The 18,718-nt window shown below is 56.6% G+C and overlaps 7 protein-coding genes across 7 annotated transcripts; 3 read left to right on the top strand and 4 right to left on the bottom strand.

Moving 5' to 3' along the window:
- Positions 1-220: 220 nt before the first annotated feature.
- K452DRAFT_232399 (uncharacterized protein) lies at positions 221-759 on the top strand (the record flags this gene model as incomplete). Its single annotated transcript, XM_033537229.1, has 2 exons — positions 221-379; positions 445-759. 2 exons carry the CDS (start codon positions 221-223, stop codon positions 757-759), a joined length of 474 nt encoding a protein of 157 aa, XP_033394990.1.
- A 3,389-nt stretch (positions 760-4,148) lies between these two features.
- Positions 4,149-7,651, bottom strand: K452DRAFT_74564 (uncharacterized protein). The gene is made up of 2 exons (XM_033547087.1): positions 6,942-7,651; positions 4,149-6,761 (listed from the first exon to the last, which is right to left on the bottom strand). Exons 1-2 carry the CDS (start codon positions 7,528-7,530, stop codon positions 4,240-4,242), a joined length of 3,111 nt encoding a protein of 1,036 aa, XP_033394989.1. The 5' UTR covers positions 7,531-7,651; the 3' UTR covers positions 4,149-4,239.
- A 328-nt stretch (positions 7,652-7,979) lies between these two features.
- On the bottom strand, positions 7,980-9,974 carry K452DRAFT_320429 (uncharacterized protein). Its single transcript, XM_033544322.1, has 7 exons — positions 9,538-9,974; positions 9,172-9,481; positions 8,982-9,122; positions 8,680-8,928; positions 8,393-8,625; positions 8,261-8,337; positions 7,980-8,202 (listed from the first exon to the last, which is right to left on the bottom strand). The coding sequence occupies exons 1-7, from the start codon at positions 9,745-9,747 to the stop codon at positions 8,133-8,135; spliced, it is 1,290 nt and encodes a 429-aa protein (XP_033394988.1). The 5' UTR covers positions 9,748-9,974; the 3' UTR covers positions 7,980-8,132.
- Positions 9,975-11,078: 1,104 nt separating this feature from the next.
- Positions 11,079-12,401, top strand: K452DRAFT_320428 (uncharacterized protein; the record flags this gene model as incomplete). Its single annotated transcript, XM_033544321.1, has 1 exon — positions 11,079-12,401. The coding sequence occupies one exon, from the start codon at positions 11,079-11,081 to the stop codon at positions 12,231-12,233; it is 1,155 nt and encodes a 384-aa protein (XP_033394987.1). The 3' UTR covers positions 12,234-12,401.
- Positions 12,402-12,671: 270 nt separating this feature from the next.
- K452DRAFT_300344 (uncharacterized protein) lies at positions 12,672-13,369 on the top strand (the record flags this gene model as incomplete). Its single annotated transcript, XM_033542323.1, has 2 exons — positions 12,672-12,751; positions 12,805-13,369. The coding sequence occupies 2 exons, from the start codon at positions 12,672-12,674 to the stop codon at positions 13,367-13,369; spliced, it is 645 nt and encodes a 214-aa protein (XP_033394986.1).
- Positions 13,370-14,190: 821 nt separating this feature from the next.
- K452DRAFT_275434 (uncharacterized protein) lies at positions 14,191-15,925 on the bottom strand (the record flags this gene model as incomplete). Its single annotated transcript, XM_033539235.1, has 2 exons — positions 14,191-15,595; positions 15,699-15,925. The coding sequence occupies 2 exons, from the start codon at positions 15,923-15,925 to the stop codon at positions 14,191-14,193; spliced, it is 1,632 nt and encodes a 543-aa protein (XP_033394985.1).
- A 1,071-nt stretch (positions 15,926-16,996) lies between these two features.
- On the bottom strand, positions 16,997-18,015 carry K452DRAFT_232278 (uncharacterized protein; the record flags this gene model as incomplete). Its single annotated transcript, XM_033537221.1, has 3 exons — positions 16,997-17,452; positions 17,512-17,622; positions 17,683-18,015. The coding sequence occupies 3 exons, from the start codon at positions 18,013-18,015 to the stop codon at positions 16,997-16,999; spliced, it is 900 nt and encodes a 299-aa protein (XP_033394984.1).
- Positions 18,016-18,718: the final 703 nt, after the last annotated feature.

The following is an 18,718-nucleotide window of genomic DNA, read 5'->3' as shown; positions in this document are numbered from 1 at the left end:
AGCTCGCAAAGGCAACCTCACGTGACGTCGCCGCTCGGGCCGCGATGACTCTGATGGCCCCTCGCAGACGTCAGTCAGTTATATGCCACTTTTCTCTTCCTCTCCCGCTTCTCTTCTCTACTCTACATTCCCACTCTTCACATTTCACTCACACATCTTTGCGCCCACTTATCCCAACCACCTCTACCACCACACAACACCACCTTACCCACTCGCCACAATGTCTGACTGGGACCAAGTCACCAAGATTGGCAGCCGCGCCCGTGGTGGCGCCGCCGGCCCCCGTGAGACGGTCATCCGCGGAACCAGCGCTCTGAATGCTGCCCAGAGGAGCGGTGCTTCCATCTCGACGGAGAAGAAGTACGGCACCACCAATGCTGTAAGTGACGCCCGCGGTTTTTCGTTGCCACCTGGCTCTCCGCTGACATCAGCCACCACTCGCAGCGCCCGGCGGTCGAAGGCCAGCACCTGACGAAGGTGGACCGTAGCGACGACATTGTGAAGCCGAAGACGGTGGGAACCAAGGTGGGCGACGCGATCAAGAAGGCGCGCGCCGAGGCCAAGAACGACAAGGGCAACACGATGACACAAAAGGACCTGGCAACCAAGTGCAACACCACGCCAACGATCGTGGCCGACTTCGAGCGCGGCACGGCGGCACCCGACCAGAAGCTGCTCGGCAACATGGAGCGCGTCCTCAACGTCATCCTGCGCGGGGACAAGATGGGCCAGCCGAAGTTCCCCAACAAGAAGAAATAAGCAAGAGCTTGGACACGACTGGATGGGTTCCTAATTATAACCTCCTCTCCCTACATCATGGTAGCGACGGAGATGGAGCCCTGACCGCCCTTTTCTCTTCTTTACTTGTTTACCCGTCCGCGGGACGGCCGTGGAGAGGATGGAGGGGGCAGATACCCGCCACTGCTGCAGGTTGTTGCTTCTGCACGCATGCATGTGGCCTTCGCAATACCTTTCCGACGGAGAGAAACGGCGAGGTTGACGGAGGGAGCTTCGGGATTAGCGGGCGTTTGAACACACGGGCATGCTTTCACTGACGACTGGATGAATTACAACCGGGACCATGATCATCACTATGATGAATCCCGTCTTTTTTTCTGTTCTGGTCGGCACGGCAGGCATGCTTTTTCTTCCTCTTACGATGGTCATGGCGAGATTCTTTTTTGGGATTCTGGTTTTGCGCGCTTTTTCGGGCATCAGAACTCAGGGATAAAAAGTTCCATCATAGACATCAATAGAGCTTGCGTTGGCTGGCATACCTATTGCCCGAATGGGCCCTCATCCATCTGTATTTCTTGAACTCTGGTTATCGCCACTGCTAACAAGCTAGCCAGACGTGCCAGGGTACAGTCAACCCCGCAAGCATCCTGAGTATCTACCTAGTAGCCTTATGGTACTCATCTATTTACTTTTCAAAAAGTGACACCCATGTTCACGTCCTCACCATTCTCCTAGCTAAGACTGCACCTCCCTGCTTATCTCCCATCCCACCCTACGCCCTCCCTAGCTACACGCTACAAAACCGAAGCACTCCTTACCCGCTACTCTCTCCAGCGTCAACATAGAGCACAACAATAGAAACAAGACCAGAACCGCAATTGTCCATCATCAGCAGCCGCCTTCCACTCTTCCCTCACTCCTCTCTTCGTTTAAGGACCAACCAACACCTCCATCCAGTAAGAAACAAAAGGCCAATACTCCCAGTTCAACACCATTACCATTGATAGAGCGTATATCCACTCACAGTACGCGTTTACTATAAACACAGCAGGTTTTGCCTCTTTGCGAACCCCTTCACATACACCTCCATTCCACCACCAACCCAACCCTGCCTTCCTAACATCTTTCACATAACACAGTTCACACGCCACGCCATATACCCGCGGGCCGAGCGTGTGAACACAAAAAGCGAACAAGTGCGTGAACAACTCAAAAAACAAAGTTCAGGAAACCACAAAAACAGCAACCACAACAGCCAGTGCCGCCCGCACGCAACAACCACGAATCTCTTCCCTAACCACTCCCCCCCTCCCCTTCGCTCGCTCTGCCCGTTCACAACCGACCGCGTATACACACCTCCCTCCCGATCCACGCTGTCAAGACGCCAGCAGAGCCCTTACCGTAACACGCGCACGCCCACGCTGCTGTTAGCATGGAAGCAGCACCTACGTCAATCAAGCGTCAATGACCACCTATTCCGCCCGTAAGCCGGGCCGCACAAAGCTCCGCCTGCGTCCTTCTTGCTTTTGTAACTCTACACTTTGCCTTACACTCTACACTACACTTCCGCGTCGTTGAACTCAACACCACACCCTCCTCTCCATCCTTCCCCTACTGCGCGCCGCGCACCGCACTCGTTAGGAGTAGGTAGGTAGGTCAAGCTTACGTGTACGGCAGGCAGGCAGGCTGACGCGTCTCACGTCGCGTTTCAACAGCTTCCCGACCAAGCTCCAATATAACTACACTATACGCTCTACATCCTCCTCCTCCACCACCACCGCGCGCCGCACTCGTCAGGATCAGGACTAGGTAGGTAGATCAAGCTCACATGCAGACAAGCAGGCAGGACGCGCCTCGCGTCTTGTTTCAACAGCCACGCTCGCAAGCTCCAGCTCCAGCTCTAGCTCCCGCCCAAACCGTCACTCACGTCCCGTCGCCGTATACAATACGTATCCATTCGCATAGCTCCGTCACCTATCTATTCCACGAACGAGCAAGCACGTCCGCAACCAATTTATCTGTTCGAGGATGCGCCGCGGCGCAAAGCAAAGCAAAGCAAAGCGAACAAATCGTTCATACCTACCTACCCTACCTACCTATCGGCGGCATTGACTCGTGTATATCGAAGAGAAGAAGTAGAAGTGCAAAAGCAGTAGTGTAGGCTGACAGTGTGTACGCGTGTGTGCTGGAGGTGTGTTGTTGTACGCAAGTATATGCACCCTCCTTCAGTCCGTCTCGTTTCCAACCCCATCCGCCTTTCGCTTTCCCTTTCCCTGCCCCGTCGCCCGCTGGCTGGATGGCTGGCTGGCTCCATGCATAAAAAGTTCCCCGTCCGTCGTCTAAACATAGTTTCTGTAGTGAAAGTAACGTGAACTGAACTGAACAGGGCAGAGCAGTAACGGAAATAGCACAACGGTGTGCGGTCCTGACTCCGAGCAGCCTTTTGTCTGCGGCTTTTCCAACGCTCTCCAGTTATCGTCCTTACAGGCACCAGATACCACGGCCACCTGGGTCAACACATCCGCTCCACGCTACCTGTGCTGCCCACACAACAGCTCGTGCTTGCCCGCACCTCGCCCGCATCCACACCACCGCCATTAACGCCAGCTATCCGAGTCTGCCAACTTCAGCCGCCGCTACGCACGTACGCTCCACCGCCACGGCAACCGCGTCATCCAGGCCAAAAAAAGCCCAGAGCCACACGTTAAACCGTCAGCGATGGAGCAACAGCGTTGTCCAGGACGCAGGTACGCTCCTCCACCACGGCAACTGCGTCATCCAGACCAAAAGGCTCGGAGATGCATGTTAAACCGTCGGCGATGGAAGCAACAGCGTCAACCAGGGTGTCAGTGGAGCATCGGTTACGCGTCGACCGGACGGATCCAGAACGCAGGTACGCCGATCACAGCCACTGACGTCTGGCGTGTGGAAGTTGGCCTCAGACGGTGGATGTAGGTGAGAGAGAGGAAAAAGAGCAGTGTGTCGACGACCATGGGGGGTTTGGGTAAGGAGGGGAAAAACAAACTATTGGAACAGACAGAGCCAAGAGAAGGCGCGAAAGAGTCGGTTGAGATGCGCAGGACGAGAACGCCACGAAAAGCTGTGAAGAAGAACGGAGGACGACTGGGCGCATGGTGCGAAAGCGGAAGCCTCCCCCGGGACCCGCGGCGACGTGTGAAAGGAAAACACAAGAACAAGAATTATCCTTCAACTTTTGTGTGAAAGGAAGAGTAACAAAGACCTCGGCAGATCTCCACTTTATACGAAAAGGGAGAGCAAAGGAACAAAAACATCGGCAGATCTCCAACCGTTTGGGATAAAAACAGAAACCAACCCCAAGCGGAGATCCGCTGCAGGGTATCGACGCCAAAAACACCTGATCCAGACAAAAATCAAAACACCGCCGCTATGCCGTGAAAGAATCAGCGCACGATTCCAAATTCGATATCGAGAAGTAGTCGAATGATGACGACCATGGTCGGATCGCCAGAGATTTTCAATCTAGACAGACGTGCTCATGGCACTGAATCTCATAAACTCATTCTCGACTTCGCGCTCCGCCTGTTCGATCTCCTCGAGACTCTCAGTGTTCAGCTGCGCTCCAAACGCCTTTCGCGTCTCCATGGAAATGGCAAAGGAGTCGAACATAGTCTGGTTGTCGTTTTTGGACCACGCTGCCCAGGCATTCTCGATGTTCCGGTCTTCTTCCTCCTCGAGCTGCTCGAGTTGTTTCAAGTCAAGAGGGTCCTTGATATTGCGGCAGCTGGCGGGAAACCAGGACGGGAGGTGGTCGTGCGTCTCCGGAACAGGCTGCTGACCATCGCCAGCAGGTGCAGGCTGAGGCTGAGGCGTACCGCCGACAGGAGGAACAAGTCCTTGAGTGATTAGGCTAGAAGCCATGTCGTTGGCTTCCTTGCTCTGAGCAGCTTGGGCCTTGGAAGCAGATTGCTTATCCTCCGGAGACTTCTGGTTCTGAGGAGATGACGACATGCGCGTAGAATACTGGAGACGAGAGGCTGTCTTGGGCTTGTGCTTCTCGGCAATCTCCCGTGCGCGTGCAAGACTTGCGGGCCCAATGGCCCCAAACGGAGTCTTTGCAGCACTAGCCGGCGTAGTTGATTGAGCTTGCGGCTGAGTCTGAGCCGGCGTTGAGGCCGGTGCTGGTGCTGGTGCGGCAGCCTTGGTGGGGGTAGTTGGGTTCGCAGGAGCCGTGCCGGGCAGCTGAGCATGGGCTGGAGTTGGCGGCGGGGGAGGCTTCTGGATCACGCTAACGCTAGGCGTATCCGCGAAGGTGACCTTCTTACCGCTTGGGGCGGTGCCGTTGACGGAATCGTTCTTGGGCGCAGCACCCTTGAGGGAAAAGCTGGGGAAGCCGGAGCTCTTGGAAGGTGTCTTTGGTTCCTCGTCCTCATCGGAGTCGTCCAGCATAGTGCTATCCTCATCGCTGCTGTATTCTGGAGCGCTGAAACTGCCAGTTCCCGCGATGTGACCAAGCTTGCGCTGGCCTTCTTCCAGAATCCTCTGTTCTTCTTCAGTGCGGTCTTCTTCGTCTTTCCTGGCAACCGCCTCAGCTGCGCGCCTCAACGCATCGAGATCGGTCTTGGGGCGCGATCTCTTCTCGCTAAGCTGCTCCTGCGATTGCTTAAATACGTTGGGAGGCTTCCATCCTACGTCACCAGGCATAGCGGCGACGGAACCAGTGTAAACGTTAGACGGAGAGGGTTTGTTGGGGGTGGGCAGTCGGTTTGACTTGGAGAAGTCGTCCTGGAGAGGCTCTTGGGGGTCACGGAAACTATTCACGTGAAGAGCCCGCTTGTCCTGCTTGAATATGTTCATCGGATCCTCATGACCTTGCTTCATCATCATACGACGGAAACCGTTGCGAGGGCGCTTCAATGTAGTCGGAGGCTGAGGAGTGAAGGATTCGTCGGATTCTTCGTCTTCGTATGTGGAAGAGCCAAGCCTGCGTCTCTTCGCAGTGTGCTTTGCAGACTCTGGAGTGCGGGGTGAGCTGTGATGACTCTGATTGCCAGGTGCCGTATTCTCCGAAGCTTCGAGTTCGTCGAAGTATTCGTCAACCATTCCGTAGCCGCGCTCGCCAGGACGATGTGCAGGGATTTTTTCAACGCTGGTGCGGCGACGCTTCTGACCGGGTTCCTGTTTCGCAACTTCCCGTTCAATCTGCTGCCTGCGATCGGCATGTGCTTTGGCTGCTTCGTGCATCGCATGTCGCTTGTCGGCGTCGGTCACGCGTGGCTTCGGAGTCGCACCCTTGTTCCTAGCCTTGCGCTCGTGAGCTGCCTTGGCTGGTGATGTGATAGTCGAGTGTTCCGTTGGCTCCGTGGGCTGTTGCGGGGATCGCAGAGGGCTGCGGAAGATTCGGGTAAAAGCTGAACCGACAGAGGACAAGAGGCCCAGGCCGAACTTGCGTGCACTGGTGGTTGGCTCTTTCTCTTCAGAGCGACTGGCGCTCTGAGGAGTGTGGGGGGACCTCGGTGAAGAAGCTTCAGGCGTGAATTCCTCGATGTGCGCGTCCTCGGAAGCGGCATCATCCATGCCTTCATCCTCGTCTTCAGTAGCATGATCTCTGTCATCATTACCTTCATCATTCGTTAATTCTTCCTCGGATTCTACATCATTATCTTCAACGGCGGGGTCCGACGATGGGGCAATAATGGGGTCAGACGATGGGGCAACGTCAACTTCGTTGCCCGACTCTTCCTCCTGGTCAACTTCCCGGCTAGTGGCTGTGTGCTCTGGCTCTGCAACTTCGGGAAGCTCCTCATCCTCCTCAGTCGTTGAGCCCTCTGCCTCAAGATCGTCAGTAATTCCAGGGAACTCGGCGGGCGCTTCGGCGGTCATTTCATCGGCAGTCGGCTCGTCGGCGGGTTCTGCGTTTACGGCGCCATTCCGAGGCTCGTTGCCCTCGAGAGGTTGGTGTGTGGACGAACGGCGCGATTGCGAAACGGACGAGCGGCGGGATTGTGCCAGAGACGAGCGACGGGATTGCGCACGTTCGGATTCTAAGCCTGCAGTTAGCCGTGTGTTTTCGATGATACCGTTGGCTAAGACGACAGCGGCATGGCAAACTTCGTCATGGGACTTGTGTTGCCCCAGCCAATCAACTATGTCGGTAAATGACTGTCCATCATAAACTCTAGCCATGATTTCAACTGCCAGTTGAGATATGAGATCTGTCTTACTGTTTGTATATAGAGTTGATGCGCGCGGGAGATTCGGGAACCAGTCGTCAGGATCGGTCGTGGTAGTATTGTTGTTGTCATCAGGCACGACCACATCAAGCGGAGTCATATCCTTCCTAGGAGTACCCGCATTCTTGGGAGTGTTTGGGTTGGATGCGATTGGTGACGCAACACCGGCCTTCGTCGCGGCTCTTGTGCGGCGCGAGGCGGGAGCTCCCTTAGCGCGCGCAGGAGTGCTTTGCGACGCAGGTTGAGACGACGGCCCCTCCACAGGCTCTGAGCTGTCGGTCGTGGTATTGTTCTCGATGGCAGCAGCCGTGCGCTTAGTCGCAGCGCCTGATGCTTTCTTTGAGGCGGGTCGACCGCGGGTCGCAGGCTTCTTGATGCGGTTGGTAGTGGGTTCGGTGCGCTCGGTGCGGGTCTGACGGGCGGCGCGCTTCTTGGGAGCGGCCTTGGGAGGCTCGACTGTGTTATCGGGTTCGGTAGATTGTGACTGTGTGTTAGTAGTAGCTTTGCGCGAACGCGTTCGTGTCGCGGGCGGGCTATAAGCCGCTGGCACAACGGCTTTGTTGGGCTTGGCCCGCGCCATTGTGCACGATAGGGTGTGTAGTGTTGCTGGGTCGGAGAGCAGTGAAAGGGAAAGATGAAGGTGTGGGTATGAAGGGTTGAAACAGCGCGGGGTGAGATGATGCGCGGTGTGGTGGTAAGAGTGAACGTCAACACGGATTCGAAAAGTCAAGTCACCGGGGCGGCCGGGGGTCTCGCTTGTCAACCCGCCCCACTAGCAGGGGGTACCTAGCCCCAATCAAGTCACGCGTTTCACGCGTCTTTCACTACTACGTGACTGGAGTTGTAGGTAGTATCGTCTGCAGCTGGCGGCACTTTACAAACCCATGGTCTTGTGGCTTCGACTGTTGTCTCTTTATAGTCGTCAAGGTGTGGGAAAGGCCACGTAAACGCTACTTAAGCCTTATAACGTAGCCCTAAACACGATTTCAGTTCACACGTCGTTAACACTCTTGATCGCGTCACCGTCGTCGCCAAAAGAATTCATTCATGAGACACTTCACTCGAGCCTCGGCCGAGCACACGTAGATCACAGCCCCCGCCAAACTCCTCGGGTCATGCATAACAGAATTGGTACAGCCTAAGCCCCGTCTATCCAACGCTCCTCGTGACATTCCCCTGCATTTAGTCGTAGTTGAAGAGCACACTGATGCTCTCGCCATGGTGCACGCGACGAATCGCCTCGGCGAAGACACTGCGCTCAAAGTCAGCTCGACACTCTGTTAACTCTTCCTACGTGGGGTGCAACTCACTTTCCAATTTCGAGGACTTCCAGCTTGGGGCAGCGCTGAAGGTGCTCGGTTTGGTCGACACTGTTGGTAACGACGACCTGGTGCAGTCAGCATATCAATGCTCCAAGAAACAATTAAAGCAGTAGCCGTTACCTTGTCAATCGCGCTCGCGTTGATGCGATCAATGGCATCGCCACTCAGGATGCCGTGTGTTACCAGGGCATAGACCTTGGTGGCGCCTTCCTTCTTCACCAGTTTGGCGGCCCTGGTGATGGTGTTACAGGTGTCCGCAAGGTCGTCAACAAGGATCGCCACGCGATCATTAACATCACCGACAAGCATCATGGTGGCGTTTTGGCGGTCCGTGATTTGAGTGGGGCGTCTCTCTGGACTAGTGTTAACAGAAAGTTCGCCGCGGGGGCAATGCAGGTCAAACAAACCCTTGTGAATCAATGCGAAGGGCATGCCGAGGGCGTCAGCAATAGCAGTCGCCCGCTTGGCACCTCCGGCATCAGGACTAACGACGACAGCCTCCCTGTAATTGGGGATCTGGTACTGGATGTACTTGCGGACAAGGTGGCGTCCGTACAGGTTGTCCACAGGAATGTCGAAGAAGCCCTGGTACTGAGGATCGTGCAAATCCATGGTGATAACATGATCCGCGCCCGCGCAAGTCAGGAGGTCGGCGACTGGTAAAGGTCAGCGCGTGCAAGGTGGCGCTTATACAAGCTTGCAGCCATACCTAGCGTGCCCGCCTGTGCAACCCACTGCTTGTAGCCACGCTGCGGCTCAAACTTCGGAGGCTTGACAAGCGGCTCCTCGCCGTTGACACCGTCCACCGACGCATTGGAAATGCCGCGTTCGCGGTTGGCCGCAAAGTAGTCTTGACTCGTCAGATATCACGGCATCAAAAGAGTCACGATAACGCTTACTCTCCTGCTTGGTAGGGCTGGTGTCAGGCCCACCAGTGCGCTTCTCGTCAATCTGCAGGCGCGTGAGCTGCTTGTTCAGGCCATCGCCGTTGACCAGGCCAACGCTCTCTGGCCGACCAGGCGCGGGAGTCGCTGGTACACTGTCAAAGCTGTAGCTGTCCTGGCGCCTGGGGTAACCCGGGGCCTTCCTGAGCGGCGCGCCGCGCTTCTCGTATGGAATGTCACTCTGGCGCGAGTAGGGGAACAGCGGCAAGACAGCAGTGACCCTTCGAGCTGAGGCCGTCTTGCAAGCGGAAATGGTGATGAGAAGCTGCGGGACGGCGTAAGCTACTAAGCATTGGCCGAAGAGCGCAGTGTGCATGGTACCTCCATCAGATGGTCGTTGACCTTTCCTCCACCCGACTGGATGATGAAGACATCCTTTCCTCTGACCGACTCTATGATCTCAACTCGAGTTTCGCCGACAGCAAATTTGCTGAGCAAGACCTTGGAGGGGGGTATGCCGAGGTGGTTGCAGATGGTCTCGGTGAGCTGAGGGTGGCTGTTACCGCCGAGGACGACTATGTTGCGCACCATTTTCGCACGAAAGCAGGCGGCGCTGTCTGGCGGAGGCGAGAGTCGGCGACGACGTTCAGGCAGCGGTGGGAGAAAGGCCGGCGGAGAGGTACCGTCAAAGCTGAGCGTACCCAGGATGAAGAGAGACAGCGACGGCGCGAAGGTGGTGGCCGACAGCGGTAGAGCGATCAGGGACTAGAGATGCAGGAGGGGAGCAGCAGAGCGGGCGGCTTCTGGGCGGCTTTCATGGTGACGGAAGAGGTAGTAGGAAATCTTAAAAAATCGCGAAAGCGCGGGGATTGGGTCGAGCGCCCCGTTTGGCCGTCCCAAGGTCCTTCGAAGAGCCTCCAGCTTGCGCCATCTCCATTCACCACGCCCAACTCTGCTCTGCCACCTACCCATTCACCCCCCAATCACACTCGAAGCGCGCGTCCTTGTCCTCTATTCGCATGCACCTACATGCCGTCGTCCCGCCATCTCGTTGTCACCGCCATCTGCCCATCGCTTTTTGCTCTCCCCAGTCTTGGGCCCTAGCTCCAGCCTATGCTTGGATCGCCATTACTAAAGAGTGCGGTCCGCATTCAGGCGCCCTTCCCAAAAACTGGTTTTCGGTCTGCTGCAATTGATCAGAGAGCTCTATCCAAAACCTCCCAGTCCGACATCGCGCTTTGCACCCATGTGGACTAGCCTGCAGCGCAGGTACAGCTGCAACTGCTCCTCGCCCACCGAGGACAACCGATACGTCAAATGCTGAGATCCGCGCAGAAGGAGCCGTGATACTTGCTGTACTGACATGGGCTAGAAGCACGGCAGCTTTCGAGGACGGGGCTATCCAAGACAACGCGCACTACGGAGTAGCCCCACCTGTACTGTACATACCCGTCTACCACGTGGTAAGATCTATAGTTATAAATTATAAGAATCGTCACATCAAAAGCGGCTACCGTGACGATATTCTGCATCTCCAAAATCTCAAACAGCCGGGGTATTATAGCCAACCATCCCGCCATGCCATGTACGATAGGCTTCCACTACCCGAAGCCCACTGTGACACGCATACGCACAACGATTCGGTCCACGTCAACCCCAGATCCCCAGACCCGATTGGCCGGTGATACATTGGTCACGAGGGGAAATAGCCAGGAGGAGGAATTCCGGCGCTGGTAGATCGACCTGGCGACACGAGTAAGTTCGCTGAATGACAGCTTGGTTTCCCCGCATTCTGCATACGGTGAGCCAACCAGTGTGACATGGGGGCGTTTAAAGGGCCAGGCGTAGCCAGTCAACTGGGCATACAGTAGCAGCATTCTGCAGCTGGGCCGATTCAAGAGCGCGTCAACCGTGGTAGAAGCATGGCTCAAAGCGGCAACATCGAGGCACAAACGCGCCCTGCTCTCAGCATACCCAAGTCGTCCGCCACAGTCTCCGTCTCCCCGATAAACACGACAACAGACATTGTCGTCCCAGCCAGCGGCTTTGTTGGCCCGGTCCTCAAAGGACATGAATACCTCAATCTTCCAACATTCGCTTTCCATATCCGGCATTCCTCTGGCAAAGAGGTCCTCTTCGACCTTGGCGTCCGGAAGGATTGGTGGAATTTGAGTCCACACACTGTAGCCACAGTGAAAAAATTAATCCCAGCCCTGACGGTCGACAAAGGCATCACCGAGATTTTAAAAGACGGAGGTGTTGACTTAAACCGGATTAGTTCCGTTGTAATCAGCCACTGGCATTTCGATCATACGGGCGACACTTCTTTGTTTCCAAAGTCCACGGAACTCGTATTCGGGCCTGGCTTTATCAAGCAGTTCATGCCAGGCTGGCCAACGAATCCGGATGCATTAATGCTCGACGCCGACTTCGAAGGTCGCAATGTCCGCGAGCCTCCATTCACCTCAGACTTCAAGATTGGCGACTTTGAGGCCTATGATTTCTTCGGCGACGGCTCTTTCTATATCCTCAATGTGCCGGGACATGCCGTAGGACATATTTCTGCGCTCGCACGAACCACCGAAGATACGTTCGTCTTCATGGGCGGTGATGTCTGCCATTTTGGTGGAAGCTTCCGGCCAACCATATATAATCCGATGCCCGAAATCATTCCGGCGGAGGCCCCGCTGGACAAGTCAAGGTTCAGTGTGCCATGCCCTTGCTCGGCGTTCACCGCATGTCACCCGAACCCAGAGAAGGCGCGGACGGAGCCTTTCTACCATGTTACCAAGGAGGACGGAGGTTGGTACGTGGAACCGGAAAAGGCCCAACAGTCAATAGGCAAGCTGGAGGCATTTGATGCAGATCCGAACGTTTTTGTGTGCATTGCGCATGACGTTGGGTTGCTGAGAGTGGTCGATTGGTTTCCCAATGGGACTTTGAATGAATGGAAAGAAAAGGGTTGGAGAGAGAAGAGCAGATGGGGCTTCTTTAACGATTTGCCAATTGGGGGGAAACCAGCTAGGGATTGGTATGCGCCTGGGCTGATGAGGGACGGCAAGGTGGTCAGAGATTGAGGAGCAAGAGGCTTTCGTATAGTCCAATTGCTCTTACAACGGCCTATAACGTCCGTCACCGTGAAGCGAGAGTCACCGTGAAGCGAGATGGCAATGCTTGTACGGAGTAGAAGAAGATACCTAGTTAAGGCATATAGAAGCTCTATACGCTCTTAAGACCTTTTCACCCATGCCCAGCACTCGGGCTGGGAGTTAGGCAAGGAGTACTCTGTAGGGACTGCTTGCATCGCCCTCTATCTTGCTATACAGTAGATCTCGGTTCGCGGTGACGGATGTTAGAATATATAAGAATAAACCGTTTGTAAAATCGCGAAGTCTGCTTCGTATTGAATAAGCTCTCCCCGCAATTCCCCGCAGCCGTCGAAATCGCTTATCGCCATCTCATCTCATGACAACACACGTCGGACACGCAGCAGGCGCCGTCTCTCCGCAAGCAACATGACGACGACGACCGACGTGCCGACAGTGACGATCCTGCTCCTCGGCGACGCAGAAGTCGGTAAGTCGACCTTCCTCTCGTACGTCCCACACGACCCTATCGCAGCACGCAACTAACAGGGCACACGCACAGGCGCCTAACACTCGGGCGGCAGGCGCACGAGGGAGAAGACAGCAGCGCGCCGCCGCCGCCATACTCGCTGCCGATGCTGCACGACCTGGACCAGCCGTTCGTGTTCGACATCCGGCTCTACAACCGGCCCTACCGCTTCGAGATCTTCGACACCGCCTCCCCGACCAACTACACGCTGCTGGCGCCGCAGTTCGTCATCCTGGCGTACGATGTCTCGCGGCGGGAGACGCTGCGCTCGCTGCGCTCGCACTGGGCGCCGCTCGTCAACGCCTCGTTCAACCTCTCCGAGCAGGTCCCCGTCATGGTGCTGGGGCTGAAGCGGGACCTGCGGCGCGAGTGGACGGAGGATGAGAAGGCCGCTGATGGTGGCCGCGGCCGTGGGCCCAGCGTTATGCCGCAGGAGGGTTTGGCTCTTGCTCAGGCTTTGCGCGTCGATCGCTATGCGGAGTGCTCGGCGCTGACGGGCGAGCTTTGTCGCCAGGTTTTGGAGGATGTGGCCAGGACTGCGGCGAAGACTACGACCGAGAAGGGCGGCTTAACGCCTGGTGGCTGCACGGTCATGTAGGCTGCTGTGTCGGTGGCGTGGGCTGCTGGTTTGGAGTACTGTTGGAATGGGCCGTGGAGAGCGTTGAGTATATGTCTTTTTATTGTTTGGACTCCGTTCCATGTACAAACTGCAAATCACATACTAACTTCTACAAGTTTCATTGTCAATCTATACCCTATGAATCATTCGCACCAAGACAAAGCCCAAACATAAACGCGCCATCAACACAGCACCGACGGCCTATCGTTTGGGAACTAGGGCCAAGTAGCAGCCTGTTATAATCCGTACGGCTACTTGCATGGTACATATCAACCTAAACAAATTCGCCTCCAGCAAGCGAACATGCAAACACCCAGGCCAACCGCACACACCAGGCCAGAAGTTCATTCAAACCCCCAGAGGCGATCCCTGACCCCGGTCCACAAAGCCTTGATACAATGACGAAACGGCATCTTCGCCTACGCGTGGAGCCATTCATGCAACCAACTGCCGATGTTGATACGCGCGCATATCAACTTTCTCCTGTCGGTGCAGCCTGTCGGTGCAGGTCCGAGTCTGTTTCAGGAAAACGCGCCGGAAAGGCTTGCCGACGGGGCGGACGCCGTTAATACCCATGTTTTGAGGGACGAGGATGTCTTTCCGTGTCGTTGTCATCAGTGTGCACTTGCCGGAGGAGAGCGTTGAGCACGAAGTCTGTCAAAACAAAAACACGAAGAAAAGCAGGCATCTTATTGGAATCCGGGACCATCAGCTCATATACCTATATCCAACCAACAACCCATCCAGACATAAAAAGAAAAACTCCAATAAGCCAACCCAGTCATCAATTCCCCCGGCACTCATGCCACGCACTCCCAACTCGCTGGATCCTTCACATCGCCCTTTCCAGAATACTGGTTCCTCTTCGGAAACCTGCAATGAGCGCGCGTAAATTCGACGCCCTTCTCAGGGTCATCGTCCACCCACTTCGTCCCCGTCACCGTCTCGGGCGGCACGCCCTCCTCAACCCAGCGCACTATAGCCATAAGCACGTTCTTCTCGGGGTCCAGCGAAGCCTGCGCCGAAACCCTCTGGCCTACCGCCCACGCGCCATCCCCGCCCTCGCAGTGGTTCATGCCCGAGATGCGGAAGAAGCGGTAGAAGGCGTCGAGCTGGTCGGCCTGCAGGCCCATCGTGTCGGCGACATGGCGCCAGTAGCGCGGGCTATTCTCAGACGAGATAATCCCGTCCATCTGTCCATGATAATGCAGGATCTTGGCGCCGCGGGCGCGGAACGGCTCCAGGTCCCCATTCCAGGTCTCGATGTCGCCGGGGTTCTTGGCGGCCGCGGCGGCGTAGTCGGACGCGTTCAGCTGCGCGGGATCCCACGCCGGGTCGTTGTAGATGGCGTAGCGGAACCAGTCATTGGTGTAGGGGAAGGACTGGCCGGCGTACAGGGCACTGGCGTCCGTGGCCTCGCTGCCGGGCTGCATGCGCGGGTACACGAGCGAGCCGTCCGGGCTGGTCAGGTTGCTGAAGACGCCTTGCACCGTTGTGACTTGGGCGGGGGTTAGGCACGCCGACGCGTTCACCCCTGCCCCGCCGCATGCCAGTGCCGTCGCGTCGTACTCGCAGCGCAGCGGGTCCTCGATGATGCCGTCTTTGGCACCGTCGAGGTCGTCGCACTGCGCGAGAATCGACTCGTGGATCGTCGTCCACATGTCCAGGGGCACGAAAGACTCGCTGTCCTGCGAGCCCGTCAGAGTGTAAAAGTGGCCGCTCCAGCTGCTGAGGTTATTGAACGCAATGGCCGGCGCGCCCGCAACCACGCCATCAAAGTCATCCGGAAAGCTCTGGGCGCTCTTGAAGCCCTGGCGCCCGCCCGTCGAGCAGCCCAGATAATAGCTCTTGTCATGTTTGCGGCCATAAAACGCATTGGCGATGCGCTTGCCCAGCACGACGCCGGTGTGGACGCTGCGCCAGGCAAAGTCCTCGACGACGTCGGCGTTGTTGTAGAAGGCGCCACCCGAGGTGCCGTTGTGGCCGTTGTTGGCGCCCACGGCCGCAAAGCCCAACCCCGCGGCGTAGGCGAGGTCGTCGTACGCCACGCAGCCGCCGACGCCGCCGTTGCCGGTGCTCAAGAAGCGGCCGGTCCAGTTCGCGGGCAGCCAGGCTTCCATGCTGATTTCGGAGCGGTTGCTGGTCGGCACGCGCAGCGCGACGCGGCACATGTCTGCCGTCACGGCTTGCGAGGGCTGCGTGCAGCTGCGGAATTGGTTAGCTGGGTTTTGCTCCTGTCTGTGCTAGTCCTAGGTGGTGGACGAGTTGAAGTCGTGGGCTTGGAGAGAGGATGGATAGGTAAACTTACGTGGCATTGTTGTCCGCAAGACTGAGATTCGTGCCCCCAGCCACAAACGAAGAGAACCACACCGTCGCATTCGGAACCACAGCCCCCAGCGCCCCAGGCAGCTGCCCGCACGCCTGCTCAAACGTAGCCTTCTGTTGCTGCCCCGCCGCCGCGCCCAGCAGCAGCAGCAGCAGTGACGCAGGCGCAGAGGCAGAAGCAGTCGTAGTGAAGAGCGACGAAAACCGCATAATGTCAGGCTCAATTGCTCTAGAGCCAAAAAACAGCAACAAGAGCAACAGCGAATCCAAGATCAGAAAAACAAGAAGAATAGGGACAAGAACAGCCACGCCAACAAGCCGCCGGCGCGGCAGCCAGGCTTTTAAACTCCACAGCAGCATGACTTGACTTCCCCGTTCCTCCTCTTCCAAACCAGACCAAACCAAACCAGATCAGACCAGGACAGACCAGGGCCACCCCCGGACGGCCACCGCTGCTCGTCGCAATAACCAACTAACTCCCACGCATTATAACTAGCGCCTAACACGGGCGGGCAATCAAACGCTCGCGGTGCGCCGATCCCCAACTGACTGACCGCACCTGCCTGGTAGGTGCCCAGTGCCCACTACCGTACTCGTACCTACCTACAATAATCCGTAACCTACAATACAAGACAAGACAATATACCTGCCGGCCAGAGAGCCGTTTCCGGGCGCCCAAGCCGAGCCGTGGAGACTGCGGGCGGGGGGCCAGCTGGGGACTAGCGGTAGCGGGGTCTCCGCAAAATGCGGGATGCGGATGTGGGTGCGGGACTTGCAAGCTTGGGGACGGGGACAGGGTTCGGCAAGTGTGTACTGTACGTGGTACGGTGTGGCTGCAACTGCCGGTGCCGGGCCAGGGCGAGACGGGCGAGACGGGATGACGTTTCCGTGCAGCTGATGAGAGCTGTCTGTCGTTTGCTTATGCCCTTGGCGTGCCGATGTGGAGTAAGTTGCGTTCCATGCAAGACGCGGCACCTCGGGCTGAGCTCGGTTATGCCCTGGCTCTTGCTCTCTGACTCTCGCCTGCCGTTACGGAGTCAAGTACAGAGACGGTTGATCCTCCCCTTGACTCGGCCCATCGCTGATCAACCGGCCTCCAAAACACTCGGCTTCCACAATACCAAACACATCCCCCTGGCCGAGCTGTTTGTACGTGATGTTCCATTTTTGCTATGCTAGTCCTTAATACAGACGCCTGTTTTCATGCTTCGTTCGCCGTCCTGCCCCTTTTTGGGGGGACCGTCCGTCATCTTCTTGTTTCCGCCATGTCTAGTGCCACTACTACGCGCCCGCTGTCTTCGCCGCCAGACTGCCCGTGCCTCTGCTGCTGAAAATGCCCATGATACCGAAGCCCACGTAGAACAGTCCAAGGGGGTACGCGACTAGACCCCTCATTCCCGTCATTCTACCAACAGCACAGAACATGGCGCTGCTGCTGTATGTGCACCACAGAATGGCCCCCGTCGTAAGTATGTATCCGAACAGGCCGTCCATGGGCACGGCGATGCCAATCATGCTGGTCAGGACCAGCGGCAGGAGGCAGTAGCCCAACACGGAAGCGGAACGCGGGAACGTCAGCGTCGAGCTGAAGTGCGAGACGTGCGTGCCGGGAACTGAAGGATGCGGGGCGCTGGTGGTGGAATCGAGCGGCGGAGACATGAGGGCGAGGATCCAGTGGAGCGAGGTGCTTCCCAGAAGCGCAAGGCCGTAGATGTAGCCGAAGTGGACCTTGCCGGACTACAAGGAACTGTCAGCAAATGGTCTCGCCTACACATACGGCGGGCAAGAGAGCTTACAAAGAGCAGAAATGTACCGAACAACAAGAAGAACAGTATCGGACCGGCCAAGTCGGAGTCGTCCATGATGTGCTGGTCTATCCTCGCGAGTGGATTCAGGACCGTAAGAGTCTAATGGTTCGAAGCTGTTAGCAACCCCTCTTCATCATGCGCTTGATCCCGCAAACTTACCTTCATCTTAATGTGCCCAAAGTTGACACCTAGCTCCTCCAGCAATGGCGGCTCGCCATCATAGCCCTCAGTGCCGAACGCCGCCAGCCAACCTGTCCTGAGTCCTCCCTGCTCGCCCATACGGCCACTCACGCCCGCGGGTCCGCCAAATCCCATGTTGCCGCCATATCCAGCCGCCGGGTAGGCAGCTGCTTGCGCGCCGCCACTGTATGCCTGGAAGGGAGTCGAATGGCCGGAGACGGGTTGCGCCGAATATGAGGACTGGTAGAAGTTGAGATTCTGCGCGGCTGGGGCGCCGTAGCCTGCGGGAGGCTGCTGGTAGTAGTTGGCCATGGCGACCACGTAGTGAGTTGGCTGCGGAATGGGAGATCGTTTGTCGCGGGTCGTCATCGGGTTGCCAAAGGTCGAAGCTGTCATTTCGGGAACGTCACGTGCACCAGGCTGCACTGTGCTCATCTTGCCTCCGCAGCACCAGCAACTCTCCCTTGACCCTTTACGGCACAATCGTTCAACATTCTTGAAGGTGTTCTCTTGAGGGAATACGCATTCCCGAATTTCCTTGTTTGCCAGACTGAGCTTGAACAAGTCTGTGTAATGAAGATGCTGGAGAACCGTCAAGAGTACTGTTTCCTGTTTCAGGAGCTCAGGAAATTCAATTTGTCTAACCGTCAAGTCTTGTAGAGGAACTGATAAGGATATTAGCAGGCAAAATACAACAGGGGTTGGATTCGCAAGTTAGTAACAATGAACGTACTGCTCTCTGGCTCCTCGGACGGCCCTTGTGGCTCGACACCAACACCAACCCGACTCCCATGCACAAAGTAGCGCTTCCAAATCTTTTGAACGTATCCCCTATTGATCATCCGAGAGGTGAAGATGGGATTGACGGTCTTCCAAACAGCGAGGAAGGGCTCGACAATGCGCTCCCCAAGCGATTTCAGACTCTTCCAAACGATCTGGGCCAACAGTATCATTCCATGCTTCGTTATGTCCCATCGCTCGGTGGCGATAAGAAATATCTGTCCGTAAATCGCCG

Source organism: Aplosporella prunicola, assembly GCF_010093885.1.
Source record: "Aplosporella prunicola CBS 121167 unplaced genomic scaffold K452scaffold_20, whole genome shotgun sequence".
Taxonomy (NCBI): Eukaryota; Fungi; Ascomycota; class Dothideomycetes; order Botryosphaeriales; family Aplosporellaceae; genus Aplosporella; species Aplosporella prunicola.
The sequence above is the reverse complement of the archived record's forward strand: the minus strand, read 5'-3'. Positions and strand labels throughout refer to the sequence as shown.